At 39.8% G+C, this 14,918-nt stretch overlaps 2 protein-coding genes across 2 annotated transcripts; one reads left to right on the top strand and one right to left on the bottom strand.

The window, feature by feature from the left end:
* The first annotated feature begins 1,800 nt into the window (after nucleotides 1–1,800).
* On the top strand, nucleotides 1,801–2,776 carry LOC121055025. Its single transcript, XM_040526381.1, has one exon. It carries the CDS (start codon nucleotides 1,887–1,889, stop codon nucleotides 2,454–2,456), a length of 570 nt encoding a protein of 189 aa, XP_040382315.1. The 5' UTR covers nucleotides 1,801–1,886; the 3' UTR covers nucleotides 2,457–2,776.
* Nucleotides 2,777–7,859: 5,083 nt separating this feature from the next.
* LOC102708263 (protein disulfide isomerase-like 5-4) lies at nucleotides 7,860–14,512 on the bottom strand. The gene is made up of 15 exons (XM_006657714.3): nucleotides 14,170–14,512; nucleotides 13,631–13,721; nucleotides 12,921–13,015; nucleotides 11,992–12,049; nucleotides 11,416–11,600; nucleotides 11,017–11,074; nucleotides 10,694–10,734; nucleotides 10,537–10,611; nucleotides 9,716–9,772; nucleotides 9,524–9,590; nucleotides 9,176–9,322; nucleotides 8,869–9,093; nucleotides 8,605–8,766; nucleotides 8,445–8,522; nucleotides 7,860–8,357 (listed from the first exon to the last, which is right to left on the bottom strand). The coding sequence occupies exons 1-15, from the start codon at nucleotides 14,208–14,210 to the stop codon at nucleotides 8,280–8,282; spliced, it is 1,458 nt and encodes a 485-aa protein (XP_006657777.1). The 5' UTR covers nucleotides 14,211–14,512; the 3' UTR covers nucleotides 7,860–8,279.
* Between the last annotated feature and the right edge of the window lie 406 nt (nucleotides 14,513–14,918).

Genomic DNA, 14,918 nt, shown 5'->3' with positions numbered 1-14,918 from the left:
AAATATTTTGTTTGTGATAACTTGATTTTAAATTTGTATTCTTATGATACTTCAATTTAAAAATATTGTTTTGGATAAAATTAATATTAAATATATATTTTTATGATGTAACACATCTTAAAGCTATAGTGTTATGATGATTTGGTTAAAGTATGTGAAATTTACTCGAAAATATATTCCATCTGTTTGTTCTTATGATTTGCAAAAATAAATATTTATCATTTGCAAAATTCGGAGGGGAAAATGAACATGAAGAAGCCCTACGTTCTATCCTCATGATTTTGCTTTTAAAAAGCATAAGCCAACCACTTATTTACGAATAAAAATAATTGATAAATAAAATTTTTATATTGGTGCTTTTAGTGATAAAAAACAAAGGCTGAATCATAAATTATAATAAAAACCCACAATTGACTCTAAATTTAAATTTAAAAATTTTAATTTTAATTTATAAACAAAAGCAATAAGATGAGGGGCTACAACAGTCGCCCCCTCCTAAAACGCATCAGTCACACCGACACGTACGCACGTACTGCAATTTCCTTCTGTGTTCGTTTTTCCTGCAGGTTGAGAAGTTCAGAGCCTGAGCTTTCGTTCGACAAAAGAGAGCAATCAACAGATAGTGTAATCGTCAAATTAAACTGAGCTCGAGCGTAGTGATAAACAAGAGCACAGAGACAATGCCCAATTAAATGATCAATTGAAACTTCAAAAAAAAATGATCAATTGTTTGGCCTGACGTCGTGTCTGGACTCGAGTTTTTCGAGTTCAGTTCTGAATTTGGTCTTACTGTCCAAACTATGAAAAAGACTTGTTTCCTCGATCAAGCGAGTAAACAATGAGTAAAACGGACGCAACAATGCCGACGACGACGACGGCAAAAGGCACAAGGCATATCTCGTTGTCGACACAGCGCAGCCATACTAACTTATTAGTTTTTTTATATACTCTCTCCGTCCTTAAAAAAAACCAACTTTTCGGTTCTTGTGTCAACCATTTGACAATCCATCTTATTTGAAAAATTTTCAAGAAATTTTACAAAAGTTAGTCACACATAAAGTATTCATGTTTTATCATCTAATAAAAATAAAATTATTAATCGTAAATTTTTTTAATAAGACGAAGAGATAAACGTTATATAAAAACAGAAAAATTGATTTGTTTTGGGATGGAGAGAGTATCGCTTAAATATATCTTATGGTTTTTTGCCTAGCTGGTGATCTAGCTTCCAGAAGAAATGATGTCCACGTTGTGGCACAGAGTTTTCATTTGGCAGTTCCTGAAGCTAAATTAAGAGGGTGGGGGGGGGGGGGGGGGTGATGATTAATTTTTCCTATACAATTCTCCGTCCGATATTTTTTTGTTTTATGTCACTGGTTTTTATCTTTGTTTGATGTTCACCTCGTCTAATTTTTTTACAAATATGTAAAATTATAATTCATGCTTAAAAGTGTCTTCAGTAATATGTTAAACCATAACAAAATAAATAATAATTATGTAAATTTTTTGAATAAACCTATGCTAAATAAAAAAGGAGGGTATGATAGATTGGATTAATTTATAATAAAAAGATACTCCATGATACATTTCCAGTTTTCAACATAATCCAGCAATCAGCTGTCAAATCTCATGAATCTCCAACATTAATTCCAAACATATGAAATTTATAATAAGGAAATTCATTAGGAGGCAAATCCGATTAATTTAAACACTAAGAACCAAACAGAAAGGAATAAAAACACAAAACCAGCTGAAATTCCAATGCAGCTTCTTCCTCTTTACATATTTCAATCCCCCTCGTCTTCTCCAATGCATTCACCTTTTAAAAAAAACCCAAAAAAAACAAGGAAAAAAAGAGAGGCACGGTTTAATTTGCCAAATTTGCCATGGCCGGGAAGAGGCCGGCCTTGATCTGCTGCTGCGCACTGCTCGCCGCCGCCGCCGTCCTCGCCGCGGTGCTCGTGGCGCTCTGCTTCACCGTGTTCCGGCCGCGGTCGCCGCGCGTGTCGGCGACGGTCGTGGGCACGCGGGTTTCCTCCTTCGCGCTCCTCCCGGCGCCGGCGCTGAACCTCAGCTTCGACGTGGCCGTGGAGGCGTACAACCCGAACCGCGCGGCGTTCGAGTACGGCGAGGTGGTGACGGTGGTGCGGTACCACGGCGACGGCGTGGGGCGGGCGGTGGTGCCCGCGGGGGAGATCGGCGCGCGCGGTTCGCTGGCGGCGAACGCGACGGTGGAGGTGGACGCCGCGAGGGTGGCGTCGTCGCCCTACTTCCCCGGGGAGGCGATCGCCGGCGCGCTGCCGTTCGAGACGGCGACGACGGTGGCCGGCCGGGCGGTGGTGCTGCGCGTGCTCAGGATCAGGGCGCGCTCCGACGTGACGTGCGGCGTCACCGTGTACCCGTTCAGGAAGGAGAGCACGCCGCCGCAGTGCGCCTCCACCGTCCACGTGGGCTGATCTTGGCCGTCCCCGTGCGTCCGATCTGATCGTTTGCCTGCCATGGCCTTCTTCTTCAATTGTAAAAAAAAAAAAATAGTTTGCATGTTCAATTAAGGAATAGGAAAATACATACGTTATACATGGTTTTTTTTCAAGAGTGATTTCAGTCGAGTAAATTGTACTTCGTACCACGTAGATCGTACATTGTTTCAATTTGTGTCGGGTTTGGCATATACTGTCAGTGCACACAAGGATATATCAAATAAGTTTTATTTGCAATAGGTTGTTTGATGTAATTAAAGGGAAATCTAGTGAAATATAGACAGACCTTATGGAAGTTCGTGAATTTAAACCAAGTTTTATAAAGTTTCGTTCAGATTTTATGAAATTTCAGTAAACCTCCATACGTTTGACGATGTATGTTGGAGTTAAGTGAAACTCATTTGAATACACCTTGTTGTAAAGTTAAAAATATGTGTGAAACCTAGTAAATCGAAGCTTGGTCACCACATCCTTTAGCTTATGTTTATGCTTATAAGCCAAAATTAAATTATCATCCTCCAATTTAGATTTTTTTTGAAGTTTTTTCACGGAAGTTTATTTTTTTAACTTTACCTTTTAAATTGCTAAGAAGTCATATATAAAAATTTTATTCACAAATTATTTTTTATTTATAAATATGTTGTTTGATTTTTCTTCTTGAAAAAACTAAATAATCACAACCCCCCCTCCCATGCGTTTTACCTGGTGTAAAGGGTAATTTTGGAGCCATTTGGTCATTTTTTATTATCATGGTTTCATTTTAAACCACCTTAAACCAATCATTTCACTTTAGACAGATAATTTGTCTTTTTTTTAAGTTTCGACCATCCAACGATCTTTCTCTAGTCATATCTTTCCTTAGATAAAGATATGGCCTACACATAGATAAGGAACTTCACTGGTTTACTAAAACCGATGTGCTTAAGGAGTTAAGGTCATTGAGGTATACCAAAGAAGTTACTTCAATGATATATGTCAGAGATATGGGGTTATCCCATATAAGTGGTGCATGGGGCCGAGGGCCCACGCTGTTGAACCCCTGAAAAAGGGGTCGGGCCCCAGGAGTCCACGCGTTTCCCAGTGGATCAGGCCTAAAAGATAACCTGTAGACTGAGTACTTGAGTACTTGGAGGTCGGGTTGCCCCCGACCCCGTGGCCTAGGACGGCGAATGCGGGCCCCACCACGAGTGCGAGCGCAACGCGTCAGCGGCACCCAACCACCGCATTTATGGCGATGGAAGGGCGCCTGGTGCACGCCTCATCGCATTCAATGCACAGGCGCATGCCTCATCGCATTTAATGCGGCTATAGGCGCACGTCTCACATCCACGTCTCTCTCAGGCAAAAGTCAGGCCCTCGATGACCGCGCGATGGCGATGTTGTCACCGTAGGGATGGCTTGTCTTTCCCACGGTCGCTGTCGCATTTAATGTGCGGGGCGGCCACATGAGAGGAAGGGTGGCCCCCCATTCGGACCGTTAGGTCCAAGAGGTTGCCCTCTCCTCTACACATTGACTGTAGGCCTGAGCGATGATAGTATGGTAGCGTGGTGGAGCATGTTGACTAGCTGATGCCTCTACAGTAGTCCTGAGGAGAATGAGCCCATGTGCATCGCAGGAAGAAAAAAGAATGGTTCATGTGATGTCCCCTTACAGTATAAAAGGAGGCCTGGCTAACAGGAACAAAAGACAAGTAGAACATTCAGAGCAGACCTAGTCATAAGCTTGTAACTTTACCTTTATAGTGCACAAACGGCAGGAGTAGGATATTACGCCTCACGGTTGCCTGAACCTATATAACTTGTTTGCGTCCACTGAGAGGTCTACCCCCTCATCTCTCTTTGTCATTCTTTCTTTTGACTAGGCTTTTGGGTCCTAGCCCACACCCCTGGGCCGACACACAAAAGGGTCTCATGTTCCCCCGCTTGACGAGCTCATGCTCCGACAATATATTTACTAACAAAATGTGACCTAAATTGCAATGTACTGTTTTTTTTTCAAATATACTGCCTCTTGTTTTGGGCCTCTTTACAATGGAGAAATATTACAAGTGGGAAGTTTTTAATAGTAATGAAAATGGTATTTATGCTGCTGAAATTAATTAAGCTAGATTTTATAAATTCGTATAGACCATGTGAAATTCCTGGGTTAAAAGAACTTTATCTGAATCATGTGAAAAATTACACGATGTGTTTTCTGTTAAATTATACAGTGTATTTTGATTTCTGAAGGATTCTGCTTGGATTGTCGGAAAATTTTGAAGGTACGCAAAATCCTTATTGTCAAAACGACCGGGTATCATTTTGAATTGATACGAGTGCCTCACATGCTGGTCGGTGATTGTGCATCTTATTATGTTGTGACTCGCTTTGCTATGCATAAACTTAATTAGTCGATGATCAAGATATCTTCTTTCTGTGTTGGAGGCTTGGAGCTTGTCTGTAAACTTCACACACGACGAGTTGCCACGTCTCGATAAGTAATTAGTATATGCTGATACTGTCGATGGACATGATAGTGCAATCAAACTAACTAAATCGGAAACTGCTGAGAAAATATTAATATAATTTTCCAGAGAGAAACTCAGTATTTTTTATCGTTTTAAGAAACAACATGATCTTCTAAATATAATTTTGACTATAATTTTATATTAAAATATATAAAAATTAAATAAATATTTACTTTCATTGAAGCTCTTTTTATGACTCATTTGTCGTGGTGTTTTTAAGCTGAATACTTTAAAAGCTATTAATAGTTAAAATTTTAAAAATTTGACTAAATTTTTATCTAAATCAATGAGAATTATGGAACAGAGCAAGTACATTTCTATTCAAGTACGAATTGGCGGGCCAACCGTTGGAGTTCAGTAGCAGTTCGACCTTAAGTTTCTTCGTAAGCATTCATTAAAAAGAAATTCACATTAATACTCAGTGTCTTTAAACCACAGGGACAACGCCCCAGTTTCTGATTCATTCATCAGATAACGTCTTTGCTGTCAAGGGCAGAACATATATTAAGGCACTAATTTCTAATTCTAAAGTTCAAATACTTACAATTCAATTTTTTAATAATAGTTTGTTTTGACATTTGCTTCAGAAAAGTTGGAACCAGCTTTTACCGAGTCTCCGACAGTCCTAGAAATATCAAACCAGACAGCAAATGCCACGGACATTTTTTTTTTAAAGACGATGAATATTTTCAGCTTCTATACAGAAGAATAACTAGCTAGTTAAGTTTCAAACATGTTACCTTTTAACTAAATTATATCCAGGTAGCAGCTTATTATGCAATACTTATAAGTGCAGTCAAAGGTTTAGAAATTCGAACGGATCCAAAATGTCACCGCCATCGCCCGTCTGATAAACAATAACGGCTACAAATGCACAGGTACCGCTCAAATTCGTCCAATTCCTGCAAATCGTACCAATTTGGAATTTGCCTCCCATGAGTCGATCGATAACCGATAATTTCGAGCTTGAAAGCTTGTGATCGTCGAATTTGCGAACCCTGGCTTCTTGATGGTTCAGTAACCTCCCCTCTCGCATCACGAAACCATCAGTACAGTGAAAATGTGATATGGTTCCGATTAAGGATGTATTTTTTTAAACAGATTATTCCTCTGATTTTACACGTATATTTTTCAAATAGGGATATTTCGTTTCTGCCCCTGTTTCATGTTTCAATACTGATTTTGCCCCTTCTTTTTAGGGTTTTTCGTTTTTGCCCTTATTTTTTTTAGTTGAACGAACCAGTTGCCCCTCCTTTTGCATGGAATGACTAACGGTGTTAAATGATATGTTAAAGGACTATTTTACCACGAGAATATCATTTTGATCTTTTTTTAGTTATTTGTGTTGTTACCCTCTGTTCTAAATCATAGAAATATACAAAAGCAATATATTATTAATCCAAATGACATGTTTAAAAACTTGTAATTTTTTTAAAATATTTGACAGAGTTTCAAAATTATGTCAATTTTTTTAAAAAAATTATAAGTTCCATAAAAATATACAAAAGCAATATATTATTAATTCAAATGACATGTTTAAAAACTTATAATTTTTTAAATAGGGGTAATTTCATCATTAATTATTTTGGAAATTAAATCTTTTATTTTTTAAACTAAATATATTGGTCACCTAACGGTCAACATAAATTCCATCTTCATTCCGTTAAAAAAAGAGGGGCAAAAACAAAAACCTAAAAAGAGAGGTAAAATCAATATTAGACTTGAAAATCAGGACAGTAACAAAATTGTCCCTTTTCAAATTATTAAATTATGTATTTTTATAAAAGGTTTGTTTATAGAATTTCACCGTCCACCATATTTTTAATTTTATATTAGTTAATTTTATTATTTATATTATTAAAAACAGGTGATATTTCATTTTTTATGAGTAAAAGAACGTGGCCTAAGAGCAGCATTACTAACGTACTAAACATTATCAAGAAACGCCCAGCATTTGTTGCACGTCCATCGATCTTTGCTGCTCCTTGCTGGCATGGCGATCAGTGTCAAGGAGAAGGTGGCCGTGGCGTGCTGCTGCGCGCTTGCCGCCGCCGCCGTCCTCCTCGGCGTCGCCCTCGTCGCACTCTGCCTCGCCGCCGTGCTCTACCCACGCCCGCCGCGGGTGGTGGCGGCGTCAGTGGACGCGCGGCTCAGCGCCTTCAGCGTCGCCCCGCCGAGGCTGAACCTCACGCTGGCCGTCGCCGTCACGGTGCACAACCCGGGCCGCGCGCCGCTCCGGTACGCCGAGGTGGCCACGGCGGTGACGTACCACGGCGCGGCGGTGGGGGCGTCCGCCGCGCCGGCGGGGAGGATCCCGGCGCGGTCGACGAGGACGGTGGGCGGCGCGCCGGTGCGCGTGGACGCCGCGAGGGTCGCCCTCGACAGGCTCTACGCCGTCGACGCGGTCACCGCCGGCGCGCTGCCGTTCGAGACGGCGGCCACCGCCGTGGCGGCGCTGCCCCGGCCGTTCAGGGTGAGCGACGCCGACTTCTTCACGGTGGAATGCAGCGTCACGGTGTACCCGTTCAGGAGGGAGAGCAGCTCGCGTTGCACCACCTTCCTTCGTGTTCTCTGATGCCGCTCCCCGCTTGAACGCTTCGCTTCCCTGTCAACATTTTCGCTTGGATTTTACAGAAAAAAAAACGTTTAATCTATACGAGAACGCATGAATTCATCAATATCATATTCATCCCGTCTTCCAAACAGGGCAGGAAAAAAAATGGGAGCACAGCAGTAGATGATCACTGGGAGCATAGGCGTTAAGCGATCAATAGAAGTTTGAGCAATATGTACAAACAGAAATTTTGAGTTCAGTAGATTCAGTATAGCACTCGAGTGCATTCCGAAAGTTTCTTGGATATCTGAGTAACACTTAGACAGAACTCAGCATGTTACAGCTGCCTGATTATTAATAGAGCACCAGATTCTGTGACATAAAAAATAGGACCAGCGACACTTTCTGGTTCCCATTGCTGAATTTTGAGACAGCAGACAAATCCAGAGTAACGAGTAATGAGAGGTGACTTCACAACAGTACATAGTAGTCTGGACGAATTAACATAGGGTGTAGTTAACAACGACAAACTGTCTTATTGTTCTCACGAAGTCGTTTAGCAAAACAGTTAGGTCCCTTACCCCCTATATAATGACCCCAGTTTTCTCCTCTGCCAACCCACCACTCTCCCCCTTTCATGTCTTATATATTACGAATTTCTACCCTTGTATAACAAAATAATGGCTAAAACTAGTGCAACCGCTAAACTGAGACTGCTTCGCAAGATTAACTCTGTGTTCAAATGTTCTTCCCTAGCTCGACCTTCTTAACTAGCCGCAAGGTGTTGTGGAAGATGGAATCCAGTATTCCAGCGACCTGAATTAGCATGTTACATTTGATTAGCCATGTACACTTCATGATTCAGGGATATAAAAAAGATAAAAAAATAGGACATGCTCTCACCGTGAAAACTCCACCAATAATAGCACAGACATTTGTGATGAAATGGGAGAAGGATTTTGGAACTTCTGTCACCAAGACCTTGATGAAAAAATCAGAATAAATTTAAATTAGTTTTTTCTTTCACTTACGAAAAAAACAAAGAAAAATATGAGATACCAACCTGCATAGGAGAAGGTTCGAAATGGAATTTCACAACAGGAACGTAGAAGCTGTGCACCAAGCTGCTGTGCGCTGTGTATTCATACTCTTCCACCAGTTTCAATTCCTTTGATGATCTCAGTGTAACAAGCTCAGTTTTAACAATTTGCAGGTAGTGCTCAATCTAAGAAACAAGAAACAAAAGCTAAGTTACTCCAGAAAATTTAGTGCTGGAATAGTATGCCTGGTGTAATCATAATAAAAAAAACAAAATATAGGGACTTACAGTAACGTTGGCATTAACATCACCATGCTTAACAATATAAGACTGACCAGCTAATCTATCATGGTGGACACCAACATAAGGAGTTAGTCTTTTCAGTTCATTATACATCTTTGCTGACAGCCTCTTTCCGAAAGAGAACTGTGTTACATAATGCGAGACATTTATCTGGGATGGATCAAACGAGTGGGAACCAGATCGGGCTGAGATTACAACACTCCCAGGAACCTGATAAGAGGAACAAGAAATCAAATACCAAAGATAGAGACCATCATCAACACTACAACTATTACCTCGGAAGTTCATTTACCTTTTTGACCCGCACAAAACCTTCTATTCTGCATCCACTAGTCAATGGAGCAGGGCGCTTTGCAGGATCAACAGTCTTATTGGACTTGTCCTCCAAAGCTAGTACATGGGCTTCTTTTGGGATATTTGCAACATAAGTTTCCATTGCCTGAGGCCCAAAAATATATCAGGAATTTGATCCACAATTTGACAAAAGCATGAAGTGGTTACCAAGAAAGGATGGTTAGCATTTTATTTTACCTATGAAAAGGGGGTCATTAGCTTTTACAGGTGGGCTAAAGTTTATCATAGTGAAAATAAACCATGAAGTAAATCAAGAAAAATAATTTGGTAACAGGATAAAACATACCGCTACTAAACTCTCAGTATCACGATCACCGTAGTATGATTCATGATCATGGTGACCCTGATTTTCCCTGCACGTATTTCAATTTGTTTGTTTATAGAACTTGAGGCAAAAACAATTCAAATGTTTCACAGGTTCAGTACTTCGGTCTCAATAGAGTATCCAAAAGAGAATGTAAGGTCTACTTGTGCTTACTTAAGATCACTCCCTCTACGGAAGATGCGAATTGATGGATAACCTTGTATATGATGCCTGCATTTAATGAATTAAAACGATGAACTGTAGGCCTTTAACTGTATATTGATTTGATAAACAAGCATAACAGGAGCACATGTAATTAAGTAAAACTACTGGGAGAATAATTTAAGGCTTGTCTTGTGGTTTATATTAAATATGCATTGACCTGAAAGGCTGAAATGCTACCACGGACATCTATGAAAATGGCACTATTAAAGAGAAACCAGTGTCATCCAGAAGCAGAATGCCTCATTTCCTTGTAAAGAGATGGTCAATAACCAGTAATAGACCCATTTTTCACTTATATTAAGCATAAGGGAAACGACATATTAACAATTAAAAAATGGTTTGCGGGTATAACTTTTATGTGCTTGTTCTTAACGATGTAAAAGAAAAGGCTGAAAAATAAACCCCAAATCAACTCCAAATTTGAGTTATAAAATTCAAATTTTGGCTTATAAGCACAAGCAGAAAGATGAGGGGCTTAAGGCTCTGACACTGTTTATTCAATATGTAACATATGGAAAAAAAATGCTTTCAAATAATTTCAAAAGCAAATAGGTCCAGAAGGAATAAGCATACACAGAACCAGGATAAGAGGACACAAACACGAATAGCTCAGGAAAGTTGTGGTATCATAATGTCACCTTGTTGGGGATTTTACAACTATCAACCAAATTCTCTTGGTATATCAAAAAAGGATTTGTAAAGTTCATGTTGCAGCAGAGATATGCTATATCCTTGTTTTGGATTTGAATGATCATCAAGTGCATACAAACCTCCTACACAAGTCAAGTTCCTCAGTGCAGTCAACCTTGCCAAGAATGATTCTGCCATCCATTTCAGGATCATATCTGCATGTGAGAAAAACCAAGATGGTATAGATTAATAAGCACACTTTAACATGAAACAAACATAAAGAAAAACAGTATGTACCTCTCCCTCATTATTTTCGCGGTCTTCTCCCATGAAGGTTTCTGGAGGAAGATCAAGTGATTAGACATGTCTCCATATGTTAGTTCAATAGAATACAGTTGTGCATATAATTCACTTAGAATAATAACATGTTGAGATTTGATCGCACCAAAAACATTAAACAAGCATTAGAGATAAAAGCATTTGTAGGTCTACTCGCTAAGTCAACATACTTAGATGAGTCATACATTACCAATGGAATGATCTACTAATTATTTCTTTACACATAAAATAGAATAAGTACTAAATATCACTAAATGCAAGGGAACAAGAGGAATTCTAACCAATCGATTGCTCCAGTAACACCAGGGGGCAAAAAAATTAACGACCAAAACAGGATACCTGAAACAGAAGCACATGTTAATTTTCAGGAAACAATATTTGGGGTTCCAAACAATACAAGAGGAATAAACTAGATCTACCGAACGACACTACAAGGACAAATATTTGAGGCAGATAAGAGTGAAGATTATCACCAATTTGCCATGGAGAATCTGGCAGAAGTGATTGGAGCTATGAATATAAAACGCATATGTTTAACCATGAACGTGAAACAGAGATGGATGGCATACACGAATAATAGGTTGACTGTTGATATGATTTTTTAACATAATGACTAAAATGCAATAGGTACAAATGTCTTACAGATAGATTTATACTGAAATGGATATTTGAAAACTTACTGGTGTGAATAGCTTTCAAAATTGCGAGAGGACAAGGAAACTGAACCATCCTCATTGTTTTCTTCAACATCATCACCATGTTTGCTGACAGTGGGAATAGGTCCTGGGTGGAACTCAGATCCAGTAGGTACCAAATTCCGATCAATTGAGTACTTCCGAACAGTTTTTGTTATATTCAATCTGTTCTGCATGTGTTTTAAGGAAAAGAATTAATGTTAAACCAACATGGTGAAAAAGGATTGAGCTACAAAAATCAAGATAAAATCAGGAAATGTTTGTTGGTAGACAGTTAGTTAGGATAAGTTCCATTTTTTTTATACATGCAAGCAAATTTACAGAAATTGATAAACTGGCATATTACCTTTGTTTTAATACTAGTGTAAAAATATACATGTAGCTTCTTACTTTTAAAAGCTAGTGGAAGAACATTTGCAATGGCAATTTAACAACAAATGAATATGTCAACACTATTTTTTATGGAAAGCACAGTGTGAGCTTCACATTCTTCAATGATATTCTCATTTTAGAAGGCGGAGGAACAAAAAAATAGTACATGAGATCAAGTTAGAATCTTACTGTTCCCAAAACATCACTGACATCAACTGATGCAAATTCGCATGAAAGTGCAGGAAAGCTGTAAGTCACAGAAGATTGTAAGCATTTACTGGAACAAGATGAAAAGGTTGAGTCCAGCTTTACTGATGTCATCCCATAGAATACAATGGACAACCAGATAGACTAATATACATACCATCTATAAATTATCGCGTACAAACAAATGAGCAACGCACTACCTAGTCCTTGTTTGCTGGAAATCTAGAGCATTAACTTCAAGTTTAAACAATGGCTCTCGAGAAATATGTAAACAACGCAAAGACTGTTTTTAATGGAGCCAACCCATCTGTTGTGGTGGTGGTGTCAGTTGTGTCTACGGAATGCAGCTTATGGTGTATAGCGGGCGCCCATGGGTTCCATGAGTTCCTTTGCAAATCCTTGATGGTCGATGCCTAAGTTAGCCTAGCTTTTAGTTGAGTTTTTCTCTCTGTGAAAAGGTACTGTTCTTTTTTTCTTTTCCTTTTCTTGTATTATTTTTTGCTCTCTTCTTAATGGAATGAAGCGCAGTTCTCCTGCTTTCAAGAAAAAAATAGTGGCTCTCAGATTCATATGGACTCTAAGGGCAGAAAGTGTTGGGTAAAAGAATGACATCAACATCTGGTAATGAATGTGGAGGATTATTGAACTAAATACATATCATATTTCCACAATGTACAGATGAGTAAAAATAAGTTGAGAAACATGTGCTGATCCCCAAAAATAAACTCTGTTTTGCTGTTGCATATATTGAATTCCATTAAAATAAATCACATGAAAGCATCACTATGAGTAGATCAGAGAATTGGTAAAATCATTGGTTCTATAAAAATCATGATGATAGCAATATTATTTATAAAGGATCTTAATTTAAATTCAAGGCTTATTAGTTGCTGAGATGCTATAGAATTTACCTTAAGTTGAAGTCTATCCGTAAGAATTCCCCATCTGAACTCCTATCAACAATTACAGATGTGCTAGTACTGACGGCTAAGTAATTACTCAGTTCCTGCAATAACAATTCAACAGCCTTAGCTTTCAGTTGAAATCAACCTTTAAACTGCCCTCTAGTTCAAGCTTGATTGAGGAATCAGTTCAGCATAGTTAAAAATAGCTAAAAACTATAGCACATTGCGATGCTTAACAAGCAGCAACCAATTGATGCATAGGCTCCAAAGTAACTACAATATACTTGGGCTGGGGCATACGACAAGAGTCAGAAGACTAAAATCATCTCTTTCAAGGTTGGACAGACCGATGGATAATTCGGTCACTTCAGAATCTAACCTAGCATGAAGCTCTAATAGTCAATTAAAACAGATTTTAGGAATGAAATATTCCCAATCATCAAACAAAACAAGAAAGTCTAGATTGATCCGGCGATAGCGGTTAGCGACCCTACAGCAGTCCGAATGGTAGAAGACAACTAATCTACATAAATAAATAAATGCTGTGTCATTTTAGTTTGGTTCTATGCCAAATTTCAGTTTACAATCACCAAATCGAATAGAAGAACAGTCCTATCATATTTGTTTTTTCCTAAAAACTGAAACCAGTGTAAGTCTAAAAATAACTAGTGTAATCGATAATAGAACAAAAACTAACGGAAAGAGCAAAACCCGACCATTCCAAACAAAAACACCATGGCTAGTGCTGCTATAATAGATAATCCAGCCCCAGATAGTGATGCCTCAGTCAAATCCCTAGGAATTTTCCTGCAAGCACAAAAAAAAAAACGTCAACGAGTTACACATTTCAGTAGAAAATAAGAAACAAAACACCAGATATTATCCTACTCGCATTGAGCGCACAAAATGTTATAAACCCCCCGTGAACTAACAACCAGCATAAATCATCTACTGCAATGCGCATTCCCGAACCATTGCTGCGGAGTAGCAACGGCAAACTGCGACCCCCGTCACATCGACGAAGCAAACAGAAGCCAATCCAACCAAACACAAAGCAATCCAGCGACACCGACACACTCCATTCACCCAAACCCCCCGGCCGCGGATCGCATCGAGCCACCCCCCCCCCTCCTCCTCCTCCCTCATGCCCCACTGCCGCGGAGGTTCGCAGAAGACCAAAAAAAAAAGGACGCACGCACGCAGACTAACAAGCAGCAAGCCACCCACAGGGAGGGGGGGGGGATCGGGGCGGAACCTGTAGAAGTCGACGGACTTGAGCTTGCTGGAGGAGATCATGGCTGCCGGTGCCCGGGCCGGCCTCCCCGCCGCCGCCGGTGGGTGGGAGATCGGAGGCGGCGCGTGGAGTGGGGAGATCTGGAAGCAGGAGAGAGGCGAGATCCCCGTGAGAGGAGGAGGAGGTTCTCCGCTACGCGGTCGCGGATCTCGCTCTCATTCCTCGCCGCTCCGCTGGTGAAATCTTCTCCTCTTCACTCCCGTGCCGCGCCGTGCGTACGGGACGGGACGAGAGCGAGCGCTTTGCCGGGTTGCGAACTGCTGCAGTGTTTTTCTTCTTCTTTTTTTTTTCTGATTCGGCGTTTTTTTTGGGCGGGGGTGGATATGGCCGTAAAATGGAAAAATAGTAAATGCTGAGGATTTTGCATTGCAGCATTGAAGTTATTGATAATAGCTGTACACCAATGTTAATAGTGTGCGGACTCCGATATAGAAATAGTCTATGTACAGATTCAGTACTGTTTACTGATATGTGTATCAGTAGTACTATTGTTTTACAGTACTACAGAGAATCCCTTTGGAATAGCCCTCTCTTGTTTCAGTTATAAAGGGTCCGTAAAGCACTATGTAGTTTACAAACAGATAATTTGAGGGTTGAGTGATGTTAATTGATGTCTTCGTCGAGAGATTAATAGGAATGTACTATACTCTAAGGGGTTTGTTTGGTTTTGAGGAATTTCAATTCATATGAAAAAAAAATAGAAATGTATG

Source organism: Oryza brachyantha, chromosome 7 (assembly GCF_000231095.2).
Source record: "Oryza brachyantha chromosome 7, ObraRS2, whole genome shotgun sequence".
Classification (NCBI taxonomy): Eukaryota; Viridiplantae; Streptophyta; class Magnoliopsida; order Poales; family Poaceae; genus Oryza; species Oryza brachyantha.
Note: the sequence above shows the minus strand (reverse complement) of the source record. Positions and strands in the feature narration are given on the sequence as shown.

What these genes read in the sequence shown, in the direction of transcription:
- LOC121055025 (XM_040526381.1), top strand. Translation starts at nt 1,887, where the DNA reads ATGGCCGGGAAGAGGCCGGCCTTGATCTGCTGCTGCGCACTGCTCGCC.
- LOC102708263 (XM_006657714.3), bottom strand. Translation starts at nt 14,210, where the DNA reads ATGATCTCCTCCAGCAAGCTCAAGTCCGTCGACTTCTACAG. An exon ending in AAGTCCGTCGACTTCTACAG is followed by an intron (nt 13,722 to 14,169) that starts GTTCCGCCCCGA and finishes TTGTGCTTGCAG; the next exon opens with GAAAATTCCTAGGGATTTGA. An exon ending in GCGAAAATAATGAGGGAGAG is followed by an intron (nt 10,612 to 10,693) that starts GTACATACTGTT and finishes TCTCACATGCAG; the next exon opens with ATATGATCCTGAAATGGATG.